The sequence below is a fragment of the Aedes aegypti genome, chromosome 2 (assembly GCF_002204515.2).
Source record: "Aedes aegypti strain LVP_AGWG chromosome 2, AaegL5.0 Primary Assembly, whole genome shotgun sequence".
NCBI classification, from domain to species: Eukaryota; Metazoa; Arthropoda; class Insecta; order Diptera; family Culicidae; genus Aedes; species Aedes aegypti.
In genome coordinates, this window is record NC_035108.1 from 149,829,478 (window position 1) to 149,854,032 (window position 24,555).

A 24,555-nucleotide genomic window follows, 5' to 3' on the forward strand; every position below is an offset into this window, starting at 1 on the left:
TTTCATTGAAATCAGCTGAAAATTGTGGAAATAAAAGCCAAAAAATCACAAAATTTTGGTTTTGAAAAATAGGTCAGGGACACAAAGGTTAATATGATGTTTTTTTTTTTTTTCAATGTTCGGGTGCGCCACTGCGACCATTATTTAGATCTATTGAGGCATTACCCGCATCCTTAGTGTATAGTGCATGTCGCATTACTCCATTTCCATTGATAGGTAATGAAGCATCGATTTCTGTACAGTTTTTGTTCTGATTCCTCAGAGACTGATTAAAATCGAATGTGATGAAAAGGTTCCGCTATTTACACCCTTCATAGAAACTTACATCTTAGCGAAGGCGCGCCCCGTAGCAAACATAATCGATTGAATTTCTGAGGAACCGAATCGGTTCTACTGATATTTGACCATGCAACGGAACTCTAGTCCCATCCTTGTTTCGCTTTTAGTTTAGTCCCAGAAAATACTAGAAAAAAGGGGCTTTGCGCTAGCGGCAAAACCGTATCAAGCTAGAAAATTTATTTAGTAATCAGCATTCACGTGAGTCCTTGAATTACCAGTACTTAACAGTCCTTGTAGAGTTAGAACTCATGATTGTTATCCTGGCTTCAAGTGTAGTCTCGGGACTGACCAATTCCGAGGCTTTAACTGTCTGCAAGGTAAAATAGATTAAATTTCAGAAACTGTTGCCAGTAACAAGGACTTTGTACCGCGAATCCTTGAATTACCAGATTACCCTAGCTCGACAAACAAGATGAGACTAGAGTTCAAATTGGTAGATCTTACCCCGTAACGCACCTCGAAAAGGTGATCTACCCGCGTTACGGGCTAATATGATGTTAATATGATATTATGTTGGAACATAACAAGGCTAATTATTTTAACATTTTAATCAATTTCATGCTTTTATGTCAGTTTATTTATTTACTTATTTATTATTTACTAGCTGTCCTGGCAAACGTTGTTCTGCCTTTATTTTAAATCAGTATGCATTGAATGTGCTGTAGTATTTTTTGCATTTGCCATTGTTATAATAAAAACTAAATGAAGTTCTGGGAAATTACATTTTAAACAGATTTTATTCTAGTTCACTGAGTTAACTTTTTTAACTCATTCCAATGCTTTCTGATACACTACTTTTTTAGTTTTTCCGTCAGGAGCATAAACATATAATGCCGATCGTTTGCCAACACGTGAGCATGCGACGTATAACTGTCCATGTGAGAAGCATGGAAATTCAATATTGAGGCCACAAACGTCCAAAGATTGTCCTTGCGATTTATTTATTGTCATCGCAAATGCAAGGCGCACAGGAAACTGCAAACGCTTAAACTCAAACGGTAAATCGGTTGGTACCATTGGGATTCTTGGAATCAACACGTCCTCGCCTTCATATTTTCCCTTAATAATAGTCGCTTCAATGATATTGTTCAAAAGTTTTTTCACTGCTAATCTAGTGCCATTACAAAGTCGTGGTTGGTTGATGTTCCGTAACATTATGATTACCTGTAAAATTGATACGGATTATTTTTGATATCAGTAAGTTTTTGGTTAAAGTATTATAGGATTCTTCCATGAAAAATTTTAGCTATTGAGGATTTCAAAAGTGAAAATAAGAAATTTTTCAAGGAAATACTGATAATGACTACAATTAAAAAAAAATTACCGATCCTATTTTAAACTGCAGGTTATGGGGTGGTAATCCCGGCAGTTCCAACGAATTTAAAAACTCTGTTGGATAGTTGACGACATCGTCTTGACTTGTCACGGAATCAACAGATTTGTAAGATCGTATCTGACCATCTATTTCATTTTGAATTATTATGTTCAGTTCGTCAACATCTTTATTTTTTGCTGCCAATATTGCTCGCTGGCTTAACCAATGATGATTTTTATTGTTCCCTCCAACGTCTGGAAATACCTTACTGATGAGTTCCGTCTTCGAAGTGGTGAATTGACAAAAATCTTGGGGAAAAGATATCAGGCCAGTGGTTATATCAACAGGAATTCGTCCATTACCAATATCGATCAATTGCTGTGAAAACAGTTCAGCGGATGGTTCGTTCAACAATGCAACACGCATATTTGTTCCCCCCACTCCAAATACTGCCATGTCGCTTCCTTCGTCAACATATTTGCAAATGTATTTGATAGACTTAACTGAATTGCAATATTCAATGTTGACGTGCGCTTTGAATGTCTTCAATAGTAATGGCGAGTACGGAACTACCCAACGATTATCAATCCCTAGCTCTTGTTGATTTACTTTTACGACAGTGGTCCTTCCATTCTGTTCAGTAGACCGCCGACGGTACAGTGGATATCCATCATTTCCAGTAATAGTTTTGGCTAATAACGCTCTCGGATAACGCTTGGAACACTTGCCGTCAACCATACACGGCGAACTCCTGTTCAAATCACCACATGGACCATGGATCATGTTTTTTGTAACTACTTCGAGCAGATCAGGATCAATGTTTGGATCTGGAATCTCCGCGCAGATGACGGCATCGATTTCATCTGGTCTTATCTTTTCGATCAACCAAACCAGGATGTGTGCGTGCGGTAATCCTCTCTTTTGCCACTCAACCGAGTACATCCAACATCGGGTCTCGCCAAACACACGATACTTCACTATGAAGTCCATGAGAGCTTTTAGTTTTTGCTTGAAAATCCGTGCTGTGATATCATGACGATCGACGGGTGATTGACCAGGGAATAAAAGCTCTTGAATTTCAACCCACTTTGGATTACACGTAAACGTTATGAATAAATCTGGGTGTCCGTAATGCCGGACATATGACATCGCGTCTTGTGCATATTCGTGCATATGACGCGGACTTCCGACATATGTGGCTGGAAGAATCGTCAACCGACCAACATTATTCGCATTCCCATCTGCATTGATGGCATCTCGTAGATGAATATACTCTTCCGACCGCAGCTTTTGTTGATTCAACCGTATGAATGTCAATCGCTCTGTTTCAATTTTGACGTACATATCGACAGCATATTGATGAAACAGTCGACGGCACTTCAATAGATGGTTATCTTCATGTTCCCGAATCATCATCCGGTAGGAATAGTAGTTCATGCAACTTACTTTCTTGTTCGTTTCAGCTTCTATTAATACACGTGCAAATATTATCATGATAACCATCTTCTCCTCGCCAAAATATGAGCGGATATTGTAGAGCATCATATGAGCGATGAGTCTCATATACGTGCAGCAATTGATCATTACGTTTGTGTAGCACAATATCGCGAGAGGTTAAATTTTCTCCCACAACGACTACAGCGACTTCGTCAATTGTCGGCGCATTGAAACGTCTAGCATGTTGTCCTGCTGGGGTTTTATCGGCTCTGATTATAATTTTGTGATTATCGGTTGGCATGTGATTCAATGCGGTTTTGAACAATCTAATCAACTCATTATTATGGTGTAGAACGTTTTGAAGTCTCTCAATGATCTCTCTTCTCACCGAAGGATTATGCGCACAACGCTGATCTATTTCATCACTTGAATTGCCCATGAAATAGATTTGCAGAAATTTGTGATCCTGGTCAGATAGTGGTAATGACGATCCTGCTCGATGATAAATTTGACCTTGTATCTATTCAAAAAAGGTATTTATTCACCCAACGGTTAGCATTCTGAACAACAAATAAATTACCTTGAACGTAGGCATTACAATACAATATTGGTTGCACCGAACGATGTCATTTGGAAGCAATTATTATATTGCTGTATATTTTTAAGAAAATGCTTCGATTCATTCCCTGCTCCGCTCATCAATGTGTTGAAGGGTTCTGGGGGCTTACTCAATGCAGGTAATTTAATCTTTTCGCCCGCGCAACACAGTCCCTTAGATTCATTGGGAAACTTCAAGGCTCTACAATGTCATTGACCCAATGGTTATCGATATTTCTTCAGTATAATTTATTGTTGGATTATAATGGAACGCCAAGCGTTCATGAACATTCAACAAATTTGATCTGCGTCGATCTACATTAATCTGCTCACTGGACTCAACTGATCGATCTATTGCTGCTCGTGCTCGCTGGGTTCTCAATCGGGCCTCTTCATTTTGTAATGCGCGATCCTCCTGGGATTGCAATAATCGCACTGTAGCGTTACGGCTTCGTGTGGCCATATACATCCTGTCCCGTTGGTCTTCATTTTGGCTTGCACGAATGGTTCTTTAACTGCATTATTGCAACTGCATTACGTGTACGGCGACCAATACTGACACGTTTAGCTGTTCGCATTGTTTATTTTTTGAAAACTGGATGTAGTTGTGAAAAATAATTGAAATAGTTATGTCGTAAATTAAAGGATACAAACCAACCTGCTGATGCTTTTTTACGTTCAATGTCAATATTTGATCTTGAGCACCACCATGATAATGGCAACGCACTCTAGATCACTACCAGTTAGTTTTTTGGTAATTAGCACTGAAAAGTGTAAAATTTTGGTTTTAAACTATTTCTAACCATTAGCAGTGGATTTTGATAACTTTCTTTCCCCACGAACACGTCAGAGTCCTAAACGAATACACCTGTGGAAGAATTATGTGAATCCGTTGATCCGTTCGTAAGCCATTTCGTGACATACAAACACCGTTCCATTTTTATTTATATAGATTTAATTATCCGCAAATGTTGTTTCCCTTTAACTTTATTCATTCCCAGCATAAATTTGTCAAATTAACCATAAAAAATTTGAATTAATCCACCTAAAGGTTTTCAAACCTTTCTGGTATAAAAAAATATAAAAAAAAATAATTTCAAAATTCACACCAAACTTTTCGTAGTTTATTTAAGCTGAGTTGCAAAAGAGCAAAATAAACTAATTTTCCTATTGAATGCTCTTAATCGCACCTTATTTGACCATATAAATTGTTCTAGACAGATGATACAAATATATTCATAAATAGAATAAAATGATTTCAGTTCGTTATTCAAAAGTAAATGTAACTAATATTTTAAACTACGAGTGTATTTCGAAAACATCGTTAGGAATAGTCCTACAATACTTTTGTATAACTTATGTGTATAAATTGATGAATTTTCTCCAAATTATTCTAGTTACAATGTTTTTATTTATGTTTAAATTAGTGTGAACTAATGTCTACATATTTTTACTTATATTTTGTTTAAATAAAGATACTTTTTAATTTTAAAGTATTTAAATGTGACATTACTAGCACTAATAACAAGAACGAGAATAATATCATTCTTACTGTACATAATTACACCACATTTGTTTTGAGAACAGATTTTTTTTTATTGGTGATCCACTTACCCCACCATGGTGGGGCAAGTAAATCATTTGGCACAAATTTTTAAGTCCCTCATACTCAATACATAACAATCAGAAAAATCGAAATAAAAGACGATTTGAAGTATATTAGTCCCTCATTTGTGATCCACAGAAAAAGTTTGAATTACATTATTCACTTTAGCTGTATATAACAATGAAATTGACTATTGATTTTTCTGTATCCACTTACCCCACGGTACCTTACTTTATAAAGTAATATTTGTCAGAAAACCATAAACAATTCAGGAAGAAGCGTTCAATTCGCTGTTAACCGTTTTGTCTAAGACTTAATCAGCTGTGCATTTATCTCTAATACTATTTGAACACCTTTTTACAAGGAAATTTTATTGTGCTGAAAAATGTGGGGCTTCAGAAAAGATAAAATGGAGTTTTTTTTTGAATAGGGAACTTTTTATATTGAAAATGTCATCCATCGAAAAAAAACAGGTCGTCCCCTTTTTGAGAGTGAAAGGTAATTTATTCCACACATCAAAAGCGTTAAGGTATCGATTAAAATCTACTGACACGCATTTTATTTTTACACCTACCCAGTACATTCACCATCTTCATATGTACCAATATCAGCACTGTTCTTGTACGGGCGTTCTGCGAGCAATTCATCAAGTTTAAGCGGCAGATCATGTCATCTATCTCTCCGATATAACCAACCAAATGACCAACGATAAACGCAGCAATGCTTGTGGGGCCACTTCAAGCATATCCATCAGTGAAGGCTAAAACGGAACGAACTAAACGCGTGAGGGTCTATCAAATGGACAAATCTGTAGTTTTGTCGTATTCTGATCGGATACGAATTTGTTTGAAGCCATATGCAGCATGTCATTAGCACGAGAGCAGAGGAAGTGGACGATGGATTAGCGGGAACATTACTTTCCCAGTCCTGCTAGTTTGTACACCGGATCGTGGTAATTGGTCCCCCGGTACAAATCGGGCACGGACGACACCAGGGCTCGGATTCCATTCGAAGGGCGATAATTCCTGAAATGAATTTGCAATTATTGTGCTTGCTGTCAACCACAGGCTTCGTGAAGGTCAGTGGCGTGAAGACTTTGTTTAAAGTGCTTTTTAATAGCAGTTTTATAGTCAAAAATGTGCGTTCCAATTAGTACCACAAACTCATTCCGACGCCACTGATACAACTGATTTCTACAACCAACCGGTAAGCGTGCAGAAAGGCTGCACTTCCTGCAGGCTTGGGATAGTCTGCTGTGAATTCTGGAAATGAACAAACAAGAGAGGATAAATTAACAGCAGCGAATCAGTGCTCATTCTATTGGAATGATTTTACCTACCTTTCCGAAGATTGGAAATCATGTTTTCACCCTCCAGTAGCTTCACCTGGTCTTTGGACAGATTCTTGGACTCCAGCGATTCAAGGTTGTTCCTTAAGTGTTGGAAAAAGTCTCCCAAATTCGTAAGTGCTCCTGCAATGATAAATGTGAGACATTAAGGTTTGTGTAACTCTCATTAGGATTACTATAATTTTGCATGCATTCCATTCCATAATTGGCAATATTTTCCATTCGTTTTTTTTTTTTTTTCATTTAAAATTTTATTACATATTTTGAACATAAAGTACATTCAGATATTGAAAGGAAAATTCTATTGGATGGAATAAAAGGCATTGAGAAAATTTCGTCTGTTTTACAGTACAATGTGGAAACCCAAAGCTCAATTTAGCTTCGGTATTACTCCGGAGAATTCATACTGAGCAATTCTCGCTGAAACCAGGTCGCCATCGGCACCCATCGTTAGAATTCCAATTTTTTTTACTCAGCATTGGATCGACTAAAATTTTAAAACAAGGTGTCCTTAGAATCGTAATCTTATATTTTCTGAAGAGCGCTCACGAATTTTTTGCGGAAAAATCTGAAAACTATTCAAAATCAATGAAACAGTCATTCAAGTCATCGTGCAAAAGTTTGGGTTCACCGCTTAGTATGGTGTATCGTGCAAAAGTTTGGGTTCACCTGAACTAACTGTAAACACGAAAAATCTGTAAAATATCAAACCAATCATGTACGCGCCATTATTTGCGTTTGAAAAAGCTATGAATTATTAATATCGGTTGAAAAATGGCTGAGATATTGACGAAAATGATTTGCGTGCCGTTCAGGTGAACCCAAACTTTTGCACGATTTGCATCATATTGAAGAGTGAACCAAAACTTTTGCACGATGACTTGAATGACTGTTTCAATGATTTTGAATAGCTTTCAGATTTTTCCGCAAAAAAATTCGTGAGTGTTCTTCAAAGAATATATGATTACGATTCTAATGACACCTTGTTTTAAAATTTTGGTCGATCCAATTTGCCCTTCGAATGCGACTTAGAGAGTTTCAATTGAACGCGTAATCACAGAGACAGAACACTTTTATATGTTTTTGAGGGGGTGAACCCAAACTTTTGCACGGGAGTGTATGTATCATATTGCCCTTGGAACACATAGCAAACTTAGTGGCATCGTATAGAGGAAGGATATAGCTTTCAACTGAGACTAAAAAAAAATTGAATATGGCCGTCATCTTGAATTTTGTTAGAAAAACCGTTTTTTTTTCACCATTGGCTCGTTTAAAATTCTGAGGTCACTATCTGAAAGCTGAGAAAAAACTGAGTAAGATAGGCTACAAAGACTAGGTAAGCAATGGTATTTACCCTATGAAATGAACGATTTTCTAAATCATGTTCTACTATTTTGACGTACATGGCGAGTGCAATCAATGAAAACTATTTTTTTGTACAACAAAGAAATAAGTTTTCAGTCGTTGGTGTTTTCTTCGAGTCGAGTGAAGAATAAGAGCATTAATTTAATTTAAGTGAGAAAAAATAGGCGTGTGTGTGTGTTTTTCACCTGCTGGCCTGGTTTTAGCAAGCAATGCTTGTTGTTCTCAAATATTGTTCGTGTAGGATAAATCGGTCGAATGCGCCCCAACCGGGCAATACGCCCCCTTCATTTTTAAGGGATTGAGGCTTCCTTAACACTTAAATATGATCTTAAACATCCGCGAAAAAATATGTTGCACATATAAGATCTTTGAGAAGTATAAACAACCAAATGAAATGCCAATAATATCGAAAATAAGCTTTTTGGCGTAAAATGTTGGGTACAATAGGCAAGCCTCGTTGTAAATGAAGCCCATCCTTTGCTATTGTACTTATTACAAAAATGATGCTACCTGGCGAGAGAAAGTTGCATGCAGAGCATGACCAACTAAGTAATTAACACTTTGAGACCAAAAACTATAGAATTAATGCATTTGCCACTGCGATACAGAAGTTTTTCGTTAGGGGGGGCGTATTAAACCTGTTTACCCTAATAGGTTGTTAACAAAGCTATCAGTACAAGCCTTATCAAATGTGCAAATATTTGGCACGGCATGAACCAACAAACACCAATCTCAACACTGATAAAACTTTCGGGTTATTGAACATTTGTTTTCATATATTGGCGCAAAAAAAGCGTACGACGTTGATCGTGATTTAGTACAGAAACTGTACTTTTGACAGAGCAACATTCACAAAATTTGAAAATTCAAAGAATCAATTTCAGTTGACATATACTGTATTGGAAAAAACATTTGCAACTTTTTCGATTTTCCATACGAAATGACAAATTTTGGTAAGCTAGATCTCAGGTACTTATGGATCGATTCGAATGAAATTTTCACAGAATATCAGATTTAACTTTAACTGAATTTTACCATATTTTTTCAATAATTTTTACAATAACCAGTTTAAAAGTAATAACGATTTAACTAAAGTGAAACTTTCGACGACAATTTCAAAACTATTTATTTTAAAATCAGATAGCCCTGCACAGAAACTGTCATCTCGTCAAAATCTACAACTTTGTCCGAGATGGATCTTGGATTTCAAAACTACAACGGACATCGATTTCCGTCATCTACTCGTCGGCCCCATTCCGGAAATACCCATATTGCATGGGTTTGAAGGATTTGTAAACCGGAAGTCGTCATCTTGGGTTCCAAAATGACATCGGACATAGATTTCCATTACCTACTCGTCGGTCCCGTTTCAACAATTCTCCCGTATTTTCCAATAGAAGTTCGCCCATTCAGTAGGTACTCAATGAGCCACACAAAGAGTGTGTGTTCACCATTTTCCATCAACACTTTGTGTCGAAGGATGCATTGCAGCGAAAGCAGAAACACAAAGAGGCCTCAAAGTGTAGCTGTCGCACTGCACCCAAATTCATGATCAACACAAAGTGCAAACTCTTTGTGTTTTTCTGTGTGCACTGAGGAGATGCCAGCCCTGAATGCAGCCTCGAGGTGCTGCGCGTATGCAGCTGCGATATCCGGTTGCTTAAGCCGCTCGAGGTCATACCGGGGCGGCCGTCGGTATCGTACGTTGTTAACGACGGAGAGTTTTGGGCGCAGTTTGACCATCACTAGATAGTGGTCGGAATCGATGTTAGCGCCACGATAGGTCCTGACGTCGATAATTTCGGAGAAGTGCCGTCCATCAATCAGAACGTGGTCGATTTGTGATTCTGTCTGCTGTGATTTATCTCCAGGTGTATCGGTATGGCAGGCTGTGCTGGAAGTAGGTGCTACGAATGGCCATATTCTTGGAGGTGGCGAAATCAATTAGTCGTAGGCCGTTTTCGTTCTTCAGGGCGCTGAACTTTCCAATGGTCGGTCTGAACTCCTCTTCCTGGCCAATCTGAGCGTTTCGATCTCCTATGATGATTTTGACGTCGTGGCTTGGGCAGCTGTCGTACTCGCGTTCGAGCTGCGCGTCAAAAGCGCCTTTATCATCATCAGTCCTTCCGGAGCACGTTTTTTATGCTCAACGGTTCTTCGGTCTTTGAGCCTTAACTTGCACATTCTCTCATTGATCGGTCACCACCCGATCACGCGCCTCTGCTTATCACCCCTCACTATAGCTCGTGTGTGTTGCCGCAGCTCTAGTAGATTTAATGGTTAGGGGGGCTGGGGGCAAGAAGGACACCTTAAGATATATAGGTTCAAATCATGGTTGATTAGCACAATTTTTGAAGATTATTCCAGTGTAGGGACAAGCTCAACTCTTTTTTTAAATGATGTTATCGATAGATTTCAAAAATATAAGAAACACATGATGATTTGAGATTTTTGAAAATGTCCCTTCTTATGCGGTTTTTAAACGAGGCACGGGGCAAGAGTGCCACTCGTATGGGGCAAGAAGACCACCAGAGCAAAATGCCACAAATTTTGTAAATTATTATTTCCCCGCCTAAACGATAAATTCTAGAGTAAGTAAAAATAAAAACTGAGGGATAAAAGTTGACTTATAGTTTAAAAGTAATTTGACGAAATTAATTTAGTTCTCATCTTATTTGACTGTAACATAAATAGTAAAAAGTTTCAGAAACCATTTTGAATGTCCAAAATGGTTTATTTTGATTTTATTTAGTAGGAAACATTGATTTAATGCAATATTAAACAAGAAAAATAAAAGTTCATTTGATTTCATATGAGAAAATTGGGGTGTCCCTCTTGCCCCTTAAGACATACTGATTTTATATATGTAAAACTTAATGTCAAAAGGACTTTTTCGATAAAAAAAAATCCTCACAGCTATATTAAACAATTGAAAATCATCAATACTGTGCGGAAAAATCAATATGTTTTGTATTTATTGGGAGTCAAACCTTGTTTTCCAGTCTTACATTCTTATAATATTTCGCATTTTTCGCGTTGGTGAGTTAAAGACATTTTTCTATTTTTTTGTACTAAACATTTTTAACTGTAATGTTTACACAACCCCCAATTAGTACTCAATTTATTCATATCCTGAGTTTAACATCAAAAAATTGATTTGAACTACGTGAAATTAGAGGTGGCACTATTGCCCCGGGTGTCGCTCTTGCCCCATGCCCCCCTACCTCTGAACGTCCGCACCATTGATCCTCAGCACCAAAATCTGAGATATCACGAGTGAAGAAAACTTTTACACGATTTACAGCAATTTTAGCAAAAGAATTTGCCTGTTCATTATCATAAATATTACAAATATTCATACGATTCTCCATTTTTCCTCCCCAATTAATCCATGATATATAATGAGGTTTGAAATTGAAATTTGTTACTATCAAACTACAAACTAAAACTACAATCTTTGATCAAGTAGCATGCCACTACCTCGAATAGTATAAGATGCAGTGCAGTATACTGATTAGCGGACAAAATATGTTGACTATACTGTTATAAAATTGATCATTCTTGTATGCGTCTCTAATGTAAACTTTATGGTGCGTAAAATTTTCATCATATTTTTCCCTACTTTCGAGTGTCAGCTTTTTTTCGAAATATCCGGTTGGCAACTAATTTTCTCTTCTTTTTTTTCTGGGGCAGAGCATGTTCCTCAGCTCCAGTGGCACTTACGCAATTCAAAATGACCATTTTTGACGCCTACCCAACCTCTTGTAACACTTTTTGTATGGGAATTCTACAAATTGTGTATGAGCTGTACATTATGAGGACAGCCACTTGCAATATACCCGAGGAGGAACAAATAACTAACCAATAACTTATGCATATCATATTTTGGTATCATACCAAAATTAGGTATTGTTCAGTTGTCAATACCTCAATGCGTCAATCAAATCAAAGTATATGATATTGTAGATGCACTAAAAAGTCTAGATGTCTCCAAAGGTGCTGGACCTGACGGGATTCCACCTGTATTTTTGAAAATGTTATCAATCGAACTTGCATCTCCGCTATTTTGGCTCTACAATATGTCTCTACAATCAGGTAGTTTCCCTGAAACATGGAAAAGCTCATTTTTAGTGCCGATCTTTAAAAGTGGCAAAAAATCTGACATACGTAATTATCGTGGGATAGCCATTATCTCTTGTATTCCAAAGTTTTTCGAGGCAATAATAAATAAAATTTTATTCGATATGATTAAAAACAGAATAACTCATACTCAGCATGGTTTTTTTAAGGGACGCTCAACATGCACAAACTTGCTGAAGTTCATTCATTATTCTTTGACAGCCACGGATAATGGTAATCACGTGGAAGTTCTCTATACAGATTTCAGTAAAGCTTTCGATCGCATTGACATACCATGTGTTGCTTTTTAAGTTAGAAAAAATAGGATTTCAACCAGATCTTCTAAATGGGTAGAGTCTTATCTTACTAATCGTCAACAAATAGTTAGATACAAAGGAGTAAAATCTATTCCAATTAAAGTTACATCGGGAGTTCCTCAAGGGTCTCATTTAGGGCCATTATTCTTTATTTTATACGTTAACGACATTATCTTCATTCTGAAAAAAGTGAAAGCTCTCATATTTGCTGATGACATGAAACTGTTTCTTGAAATAGTAAACGATGAAGATATACATACTTTTCAAAATGAAATTGATATGTTTTACAAATGGTGCAATAAAAGCCTTCTTCAATTGAACGTGAAAAAATGTAATTCTATATCCTTTAGCAGAAAGCGTAGTATACCTAACTAAACAGTCTACCTAGGGAATCAACTAGTAGAAAAATGCGTAAGAATAAGAGATTTAGGAGTGATTTTAGATTCCAAAGTTACTTTTATAGATCACTATAATACAATTATCAACAAGGCAAACAAGATGTTAGCATTTATAAAACGATTTAGCTATAATTTTCACGATCCATACACTATAAAAACATTATACATAACCTATGTGCGTTCAATTTTAGAATACTGTAGCATAATTTGATCACCATTTTCACCAACCCATGAAAATCGTATAGAATCAGTTCAAAAACAATTTCTGTTGTTCGCACTTCGAAAATTAGGTTGGACAAGGTTACCTCTATCATCTTATGAAGCACGATGCATGCTCATTAATATTCAAACATTGAAGAAACGCCGCGAATTTGCAATGGTCTCGTTCGTAAACGATATAGTTTCGCATCGTATTGACTCGATGACACTTTTACCAAAATTAAATTTGTATGCTCCTTCAAGACAACTGCGAAGTCGTAGTATTTTTTATACAAACCATCACCGCACAAATTATGCCAAATTAGAGCCTTTAAATCAAATAATGTCTGTTTACAATAAACATTGCGAAACCATTGACTTTACTATGACGAAATCGGAACTAAAACAAAAATTTATGTCATATCAAAATTCGAACTAGATTAAGAAAATAACGTTTTCAAACTATATAATATTAAGTGTAAATTTGTAACAAAATGGTCTACTTCTGATTGACGACATGAAATAAATAAATTTGGTATCATAATGGTATTGAAAAAAATCTTTAAAACAATTAAAAATACTTCATTCAGGTATTAGACATCAATAGCTGGAGGTATTGAACTACTAATGAAAAATTTCATATTATTGAGGTATTACAATACCTGATCTAATTATCAGTTTGGTGTTCGTAGAATATGCTTGAGATATTATTTGAGGTATTTTACCTCTTATGCAGGGCTCATTCATACCACATTCAGGTTGAAAGGATTGTGCTACTTTTTCCCGAATGTCGTTTCCCCGAATGCCAGTTCCCCGAATGACCCGTTTCTCCGAATGCCATTTCCCCGAATGACTCGTTTCCCCGAAAAGTGGAGCAGTTCTAATAGGTGCTGGAATAGTTTTCAGTGGCAAGGTGGTGAATAGAAATAATGATAAGCAATCAAAAGAAGGAGGTATTTGGTCATTTTCAGGGCTATACACATGTTGCCAAAAATGCTGAGGACGGTAAAACTCGTAAGAACCGCCAACAAAATAAAGAAGGGTGCATATTAGATGACCAGTACGTTCACCACCCTGAAATGTATAAATATATAACAATTATGAGTTCCAAAAACTTTTCGGGGAAGTGGGTTATTCGGGGAAACGGGATATTCGGGGAACTGGCATTCGGGGAACTGGCGTTCGGGGAAACGACATTCGGGGAACCGACATTCGGGGAAAAGTAGCACAACCGGTTGTAAGTATTGGAAATTATCGGGTATGGAAAACCTTAGTTTGGTATTCAGAAGTTATTTTCTTCTGCTCGGGTAGTCTTGCAGAACAGCTGCGCGCTCACCGATATTTAGACTGCTTGATGGTGTTCATATTTCAATTTTGTTTTTTGTTTTTAACAAAGATTTCCCTTTCTTATGAATATAGGTTGTGCCATAGCAAAACGTTGCTAAAGTGATTGCACACGTCATAGCTGCTAGCATTTTACCAGAAATTTACCCTTTAAACGTATTTAAACGCTTTCAAGTTTCGTTATGTTTATATGCAAAAGCTAAGCTTTTTGAAAGCAGGATATCCTCCAGGCATTCATTAAAGTTAATCAAGCTCTAAATTTAATCAGAAATTTTCCTTCTTTTATCTTGTTGTATTAAAACAGTCAGATCTCTTATAGAACTGCTCACCACTTTTCTGACATATCTAATCATTTCTTCATTGTCTTGAATCAAACACAATCAATATTTGTGGCTTTCGAAATTCAGCTGAATGATCCCTCAAACCAAGGAAAGTTTTTACTGTAGCGGTGATATATAGTCTATTAGTGTTTTATGCCACATCGGAACAATGTTCTATCAAGTTGGTCTTTGAGCGGGTTCCATACAAGAACACTTGTAACGATATTATCAGGGTGATCATCCATTGCCACAAAATCTCTTTGCTTAGCAATCTTAATGCTAGCAGACCGACATTTAAAAAAATATGAGTGAATGAAGTAGGTAACAGAGTCCAAAAGAAGACTTTACTACATCCTAATATTGTGCATATTATAGCTACATATCATTTTCCCTCCCCTTGGTTATGCGACCTTGCCGCGATGGGAGGGCATAATCCATTAGCCCATATGATGGAAACCAAAGGCGTAACCTGTAGTGGTGGTATCACATTTTGGCATTTTTTGCTTAAAGCCGCGTCATAATTCATATGGCATAGACGCAATAATATCTCGGATGTGATCCAACGGACATTCTGCGTCATTGATAGAATTGATGCCCATTTCAAATAATTAATCTATTCGAAGTGGACATTAATACTATTGGTGACGTTCAGTTTGCCTTTTGCTAACCAGAATGATCCGTAGCCACTCTTACTATTAGCTAGTTAGATACATCGTTATCATATACGACGTAGGGAATACATAGGAACTCTTAGGAAAATGACTAGTAGATTCACTGAGTAGAAATAAGTGGCGACAATCTTATTTTAATATGGTTTTTACATTGCCATAATAAGTAATACCTCTTTTGTAACAGCGGTATAAATAATCTAATTCCAGCTTCATTTTCGCACAATTTACAAGTAGAAAGTAGGCGTTGTGAAGCATTGCATTTGCCACCGAAAAGTGAATCATGTAGGAGACTGTAATAGAAGCCTAAGGTAACTTTACTCTTCAATATTCACTATAAAATGACTATGGAAAGTAAGACGCTGAGATCGATCATTAGGGTACACTTGCTAGTTTCGAAAAATTGTTGAACAGACAAGGAAAGCGACTTTTTTCTTTAAGGATATATGAACGTAATGACCAATAAACACTTTTAACAACAAAAAATAAAATTAACTAGAACTACCTAATTTTGTTAAAACTTGACGACAATTGACATTTAAGACTCTAATCTTACGTAAAAGACAGGAGTAATCAGAATAGCACTTGAATGACAAATTATTCAAAACCATTTCGACTAGACAGTATTAGTAATAATGACACTACTACACAACTATTTCAAACAAATTCTGATGGAGCTGCTGATTTTCACAATGCTTCCTTTTCTCAGAAGCAAGGGAATATGGGCACTTTTCAAAAACTACCACGTCACAATACTAATAAAAAACAGTGTTCATGTGGGCGCCATTGCCTAGTCCGTCTGAGTATTGGTCCTGGTAGAGGGGAAACTTGGCAAAAGCCAGACCGAGGGTTCAGCCTTGACAAGTTAAGCTGTCAGGCAGCTCCAACTGAATACCATACAAAAAAAAAAAAAAAAAATTATAGCTACATATCATTTTCATAATAAATTCACCCTTCTTTTCGAAATAGGCTGTTCTTCAGAGTATTGCAGTGTGCCTGTGTGAATATCAACAAAATAAAAGGACAAATTCAAACTAAATTTAGAATGTAAAAAATATTTGCTGAAAAGCTAGCTCCTTTTTATCTTCTAATATTAAAAAAAAACATTGCTAGACCAAACTTCTGTACTGATTACTTTTGCAGAAGGTGCTATTGATGAATCTATGCGTGGCCTTGACGTTGAAAAAATCAGACGCTATTCCAGTAGCTATGTAATGCCACCTTCCTGTAAGGAATATGCACAATATGATTCATGACTTTTTCCGCGTGGGTGCTTCTGGTGTAATGAATTAACATGTATCATCCAAGATACGTTAACCATGATACAAGTGCGATGGAGCCCTGTAATGGAACACGTTGTCGCCCATTCAGGAAGAGCTCGGAATGTCTATATGGATTGATTGATTGATTTAGAAATTTCACTTCCCTATCATACCTCTAACTAATTGATGTGAAAAACCGCTCTTACAAGTGGCAACGACAGCAGCGCTTTAATTGGCGTAACTGCACCAAGTATTAGACAGCTGCTCGGTGGGCTGTGCATTCTTCGGCATGGAAATTCATCATCATTATACACATTCTCGGTTGACGTCCAGGGAGATTCAAAGTGGCGTTTGCTAACATCATCGCAACAATGTGCCGTGGGTGTTTCGGGTGGGGAAATCTAATCTACCTTACATGACACACGTTAATCTAATTTTTTAATCATACGTGATGAATGTGGCTACCGCGAAAATAGAAATTATTGCCACCTGAAGCGCGAATCGCTTGCATGACGTTTGAATTTGCATTAGAGCCATTCATAAATGGTAAAGATAAAGGATGGCATTATCACAATTTAAATTTAAAAAACTGTATGTGAACTTGCATAGTTCATGGTAGAGAGAGAAAGAAATAGCTATGCTGAGTTTTCCTGTAAAGAGTTGGGCGATAGATATTTGTATAAAAAAGACATTTTTAAATTTCACTTAAAAATCCTTGCTATCCGCTGAACAGGGTTCAAACATTTCGTACAGTTATGGATCGCAATTCAAAATTTGCTTTGAAATTACTTTAATAATGATTATGAAAACACATAACCATAACCACACAACAATTCACGTACCTGAAGGAATAAAACAGACCCCTTTGTGTGATTCTTAGTCATGATTATTAGTCACTCTATTCTGCATGCAATTGGGTTGTTTAGTGAAGAAAAATTCACAGTTTGTTGCAGCTCGTTCGAAAGAGCACATTTTTCTAAGTATAACACGATTTTAATGCACTTCAATATCTCAGTGCTGATATTATAAATGATTAAAAAAGATTCCAATCCGACGACTCATTGACATTTCAAATTACATAATGACAGTTCGTCCCGAAGTAAAATTCGCCGATGGGTGATTCGAAAGTAATTTCCATACTAATTTTTAACGTGTTTTAAAAAGAGTTCCAGGTAACGGAAAATTGCGAAACTTTGGATTCTAGTTCAATTTCTAACGTAGATTCTAAATATTTAAGAAAATGGATATCCCTAAACAAGCCAATTCAAATGCAAATGACCCATAACTAGCATTGGGCGATTTTGAGTCGATGTTCCGAAAATCGATGTTTTCATTCCGATTAATCGATTTTTTGAATCGATGTTTGGGACATCTAAAACCGGTTGAATCGATTTTCTGCATTCAATTTTTTTATTCGATTCATTTTATTGAACTTGGCGAATATTTTTTACCGAGCTGATGAAAAAGGAATCAAATTTCAGGAATCAAGAATTCCAAAACTGATTTGATTTGAAGATGTTAAAATCGAATGTAAAAACGTTTGGTTTCATTTCAAACTTCATAAATTCCAATTTTATTTCGATTCGAATCGATTCAAAAACATCGATTCAAGGGATTCGATTACATCGGTGAATCGATTCAGAAGTTCAAATGTGAATCGATTCAGTGACATCGATGTTATACACAAATTTGCCCAACGCTACTCATAACAGATGCTAATACTTCTTTGGTATTGTTCTTAAAAAATACCGTCAATATCTTCGCTTGAATTTTCTACAGTTACTACCACAATAATAATAAATTGTCTTTCCAAAAAAGTTTACTTCGGAATTCTGAAAGTAGGAAAAAATGATTTTACATTAATCTGTTTGCCATAGTATCATCAGGTATCAGAAGGCCGGCTCCAAAGGCATGTTCCCCACCAGTTGGGAGATTTGTGCCATTGCCATATTTGAGCCTATTTCATCATCTACCCGATGGGAGAGGAAAGGAAAGGGAAAGATGGGAGGAAATAGGAGTGAGGTCCCTTGAAGAGGGAAGATCGCATAAGCGAAATGAGAGCATGTAGCTCCATACCACAATGGGTTCGAACAGCGCCCTAAAAAGGGCACTGTAAAACGCATGAGCGTAAAGAGAGCCCATAGCTCATTACCACAACGGGTTAAGAATAACAGAATGTCCTGAAGATTCAGGCTTCTGAATTAAGTTTTACTTAATAAGTGTTTACCAAGTAATTGGAATCGCATTTGCGCAAAAACAGGACAGTTTCATATCAGGTGATACGAAGTTCCATAATCGGAGTCACAACTATCACACACAAATGAGTCAGCACGCTGAATATTTGCCATGTGATAGTTGAGTTGGCAGTGGCCTGTCAACGCTCTGACCAAGAGACTGCAATTCTGCTTTGACAGATTTGTTAAATACTTCGCCCCCCTTGGAGATGGCTCAGTAATGTACAATTTTGTTTGACGACATGACTCCAAACTATTCCAATATTGCTTGTGCTGAGTTGCCGCCCAAGAGTTTATCTGAAGCTTCACCCAGCACTTCGAAATTGGAATAGCCGGCTAAGGGCTAATGAAGTCATGCAATGCTCCATCGCGAGCTAGCTCATCAGCCAATTCATTTCCAGCGATGGAAGAATGGCCAGGTACCCATACAAGGTTTACAGAGTTGACTGAATTCAGTTCCTCAATTTGAGTTCGACATGCGATAACAAGCTTCGACCTTGAGTTAGCCGAAGCAAAAGCTTTAAAATCAGCCTGACTATCTGACATATTCCTTTACAAACAGCCAGACATCCACTCGTCCCGCGAAGGGAGTTGTGAGGAACATTTCCTATAAGCAAAGTAACAAGCAATTGTGAGATCACTCGAAGCAAGGACAATTGTGTCCCAATTCACCGGAAGTGGAAACATCCAAATCACTAGGATTTCCAATGGACGGAGAGAATCCATGGAATTTGGTCACAACCAATTCCCAGTTTATGGAGTATAACAAATGCAAAGTCTGCGAATTTACATTCAATCGAATGAACACGATTTCATGTTTCTGAAAGTAACAAAAACTGGGTCCACTAGGTTACCTAGATAAAAGTTCACAAAAGTAAGGTTTTTGAACTAGCGCTACTTGAGCTGTACCATTTACATGAGTCTACGAAGATTGATCGTTGCTGATATTTTATGCTGAAGATTGGTCTAACTAAGCTATCCTAACCTTAGCCACTACCCAAACTAGGCAGGATTAAGCTTTTCGCAATCTCAGAACGGAAAAGACCAGCAACGAAAAAAACAGATCGGCATCTCTTAAAAGTCGCCAAAGGCGAAAAGCACAGAATACACTGTGTAAAACGCATAACGCGGAACCATAAAGGTGAAAATTTAAACTAAAGTACAACGTATTAATAATCCCACCCTTATTTTGCCTCAGGCTTGAGACTGAAGAAGGGCAGCCGATTATCTCGGAGAAACACAAGGTCACCTACACCATTGCTCCGGGTAGCACAGGAAGGGCATAATACTGTAGAGGGCGCCCTGGTACTCCACAGACTCCGTTTACGGTTAGGATTTATTTAGACCCCCCTAACCATTCATTCTTAGGCACGGTAAGCTTAAAGCCGCATGAATTAGGGGTCACCTGTGAGGTGGACTTTTACCACCGGAACAGGCAGTCCGTAGTGTTAATTCTTAGCCAATTGAAACAACCGCTACCGACACTACACGGCTATCTAGGCTGATCGGGAAAAGGAAGTTAACATTGATGATTAACTCCTGATGTGCCCAACTTCATAGTTCATGCAAAACGTTTTCTTAGATATTTGATACTAATACTTTCATTGAAAATTTCACCAATGATTATTCGTTACAAAAGACTAATGAAAAAGAACAAAATTTTTTGTAGTAAATCTTACAAAAACTTTCTGTCTGTTCCTTACGATATCTTGAATTTTTCGACAGGAATTTATTACTTTTTCCAAATTAAATTTAAACTAAGATTATCTATCGAATTTCTCAAGAAGTTCTTTCAAAAAATTTTTGCATGTGAAAATCTGGTATGAATTGTAATTTGTAACAAAACAAAAAAAAAATCTGAAGAAAAAAATCCAGAACCTAAAAGAATGCCTGATGGAATTTCTGGAGAATTTTGTGAGATGTTCTAAAATGAATCTGTTGAAAACTTTCTTTAAAAATGCAGTTTAAGTTGAATATGTTTGGGAGCCAAAGCTTGAATTTTCAAGAGCGCAAATATTGAGGAGCAGTCAACCGTTTATGCTGAAAATTACATCACTGTTCACTCACTGATGGTGACCTGAGAGAGATGAGACAGCTGGCTTAGATTGCGAGCTCCCAAAAGTCATGAAAACCTGTCACCAACTGTCACCAGTGTTGGGAAACTCGTGCTCGCGAGTAAAAAAATACTCACTCTCGTACTCGATAGCGAGTAATACTCACGCTGTGAGTCACTCATTCCTTACTCTAACTCACGCGAGAGTATGACGTCATAACTCACTGCGAGTATTACTCACGTAAAGAGTAATACTCGCAGTGAGTATGACGTCATTACTCTCGGGTGAGTGAGCAAGTTACTCTTTGTGAGTATGGTGAGTAACCAATTTCCAAAGCAAAATAAAATTGTACATTGGTATGTTCTATATGTACTAGGTGGAAGACTGTAAATGTAAATAATTCAAAGTGTTTACAGCTGCTGTCGACTTCAGTGTGTATTGTGATATGCAGTTATTTAGTATGGTTGTTTAAACTATACCGATTTCAGAGTCAGTTTTTCAAAATGGATAAACAAGTTATATATGCCAAAGTCCGATTGTGTTCAAATACTTCCCAGACCAATTGTTTAGTGACATAAAATGTTTGTCCATTATTCAAGAGCTGTGATGTTAAAGTCACCAAAATAGCTTTGGTGAGCGAATTTGACGGATAGCGCCGACAATTTTTGTCGCATAGGATTCATCGAATGTAGCGCGGTTGTTGCACCATGGCCAGATTCATTTCCCGAGCGCGTGCACGGAAAGAAATAACAATTGTGATTTAAAAAAAAACAGTAGCGGAAAATCAACTGATGATCATTGTCGTTCTACTATTATCAAACATTTTAATAAAAATAAAATGCTTTTAGAAGTGCGCAGCAAGCCTAATTCGGTCTGATGTATTCTGCGCAGTTCATATGTATTTTCCACACGTTCTCCTATAATCGTTTTTAATCCACTTCGATACCGTCAATCCGATGGCGTACACTCAGCTTAAGGTGATTATAAAACGAAGCCAAACAAGGGCACAAGACTGGAGAATCTGACAACAGTTTGCGTTGAAAACCAATCAATTTGCTTGCTTGCTGGTGGTGACTAATGGGATAAATTTTCAACGGTGAGAGCTGTTTGGTTCTCAAGTCTTGTGCTTTTGAAAATTTGAGGTGTGGCTTTGTTCTATAATCACCTTAACGCAATTTATAATTAAGTATTGAGTTGTAAATATTAGTATATATTAGTTGTGTTGCTAGAGGACATCTTGAAAATTCACTGAGATTCTTTCAGAAACCCTTCTGAAATTATTATATGTAGTTATTTCTTTGATCGCTCTGATTTTTCCAATAACCTCCTTGGGACTTCCTATTGGACTATCCCAGAAACCCGTCTTGGGTTATTATGGAAATCCTTTCAGGATTCTGCTGTAAAATTCTGGAATTCTGCCGAAAATGATTTAATGATTGCTTTCCAGTGTAATGGAATCTATTTTAAAAATCTGGGTTCGGGGATTCTCACAAAATTTCTCGGGATTTCTTCTGAAAATCCAATCGAAATTATTATTTAAATTTTGATATTTTCCTCGTAATTCTTCAGTATTTCTTCCGTGAAACTTTTTGAAAGTTCTTCAAAATCCCTTTGAGATTCTTTCCGAAAAATGTCTTAGATTATACCTATTATTCTAGAATACTCTCGGAAAGACGCCTGAGACTATAATCAAAAAAATCTATTATTTCACTTCACTTTCTTCCGTGCAAATTCTTGGGATTATTTCGGAAATTCCTCTGCAATTCTTTTGTAAATCCCAATGGAATTCTCCCAGAAATCCCTGTGGAATACTTCCGAAAATCCTGCTAAGAATCTTCCAGATGACGGGGATTTTTTTAAATCTTTATTTATGGAAATCATCCGAAAATTCCTCTGTAATTGTTTGTAAATCCTCCTTATATTCTTACAGAAATCCTTCTCATATTCTTACAGATTTATTGCTATTGATTTTATTGTTTCTGCCTGAGATAATTTTGTATATCCAGAATTATTCCGAAAATTCCTTCGTGATTCTTTAGAATTTTTTGCTAAGATTTTTTGAGAAAAAAAAACTTTGTGATTCTTCTGGAAATTCATAAGGAAGTGTTTTTGATTTTTTTCGTGATTTATCATTGATTTTCCTTGAAAATTTTCTTAAATCCTTGGCAGAATTTTCTGAAAATCCCTCTTGACTTCAAATGGAAATCCTCCAAGAAAACTACCGGACAGTCACTGGGACTTTAAAAAAATACCTATGAGATTCTTTGATTACTGATTTCTTTTTCTGAGCATCTTTTGAAAGTGACTTTTAAATGGTTCTGGAAATTACATTTGAAATTATTCCGTAAATCTTTCTGGAGCTCTTCTGGACATCGTAATTATTCTGGAAAATATTCATGAAATCGTCTGGATGTCTGTGACTTTTCATTGAATCTTCAGGGGTTCTTGCGAAATAACTTCTGGGATTCTTTTGAATATCACTGTAATTTGGATTTAGAATTCTCATGGGATTATTTCTGATATTAACGATAATCCTTCATACAGAAGTGATGTTTCTGTGAATCGCCTTGGAATTCTTCTGGAAATCCTTCTATAATCCCAAAACAATTCTCAGAAAATTTTTCAGAAGGATATTTTTAAGAATCTCAATGGAATTTCTGAAAAATACCAGAACGATTTACGGTTGAATCTCACGAAAACTTCCGGTGGAATTCTTGAATGATATCCGGAAGAATGACAGTCGTATTTTTGGATGAATCTTAGCAGGTTTTACAGCACAATCCCAGCAAAATTTATTGAAAAATTTAGAATAGAAAGATATCCGAAAAAAAAACTCCAACAGGATTTTTGTAAGAGTCTCAGGAGTATTTCAAAGATATTGGCGTAAAAATCTCAGTGGAATTTCTTGAAGAATTTCAGAAAGATTTCCGAAAGCATCTCAAGTCATTTTTGAAAGAATACCAGAGGCATTCTCATAAGAATACCAGAAGTATTTCCGGATAAAAATCTAGAGTTATTTTCGGAGGAATTCTCGAAGAATTTCTAGTAGAGTCGTACATTTTTTGATAAAATCATCTTTAAATATCCAAATGGATTGCATCAGGATTTATGGTAAAATCTTCCATAGTATTTCGAAAACAATTTTCAAGAATTTCAAAGAATTTAATTTCCTGGATTTCAAAAGTAATCCTTAAGGAGATACACGCAAAATCACATACAGAGTTCTGCAAAAAAATCCAAAAAGATGCCCAGAATAATCGCAATGGGATATCCGAAAGAATCTCAGAAGTAATACCGGAATGGTAACGTTTTTTTTGGATGAATCCCAAAGCGATATCTGGAAGAAAATTCAGAAATAATCTCAAGATTTTCAGCAGAACAATCCCAGAGAGGATTTGAAGGATTCATGAATGATTTAAGGAAGAATCCCGGGAGACGCTCCCAAAGAATTCTAGAGTACTTTCTGGAACATTTTTTTTTTTTCATGTGATTTATATATAAAAATACTTTGATTCAAATATATTTCTTGTGTAGCATTAAGTTTAACTACAGACATAGCTCGTAACATCAATAATAAATTAAATTTATAAATCTTTTAAACACATCCATATTAAATAACAGTTCAAAGAGTAAA

The 24,555-nt window shown here is 36.5% G+C and overlaps 1 protein-coding gene across 3 annotated transcripts in view; it reads right to left on the reverse strand.

Moving 5' to 3' along the window:
* Positions 1 to 5,773: 5,773 nt before the first annotated feature.
* Positions 5,774 to 24,555, reverse strand: part of LOC110676114 — a 35,698-nt gene continuing 16,916 nt past the window's right edge. For all 3 annotated transcript variants that reach the window (XM_021842706.1, XM_021842707.1, XM_021842705.1), the window contains exons 3-5: positions 6,634 to 6,765; positions 6,499 to 6,556; positions 5,774 to 6,319 (exon numbers count right to left, since the gene is read on the reverse strand). In XM_021842706.1, the coding sequence (XP_021698398.1) occupies positions 6,208 to 6,319; positions 6,499 to 6,556; positions 6,634 to 6,765 (302 nt within the window). In that variant the 3' untranslated portion in view covers positions 5,774 to 6,207. The remainder of the gene's footprint in view (positions 6,320 to 6,498; positions 6,557 to 6,633; positions 6,766 to 24,555) is intronic.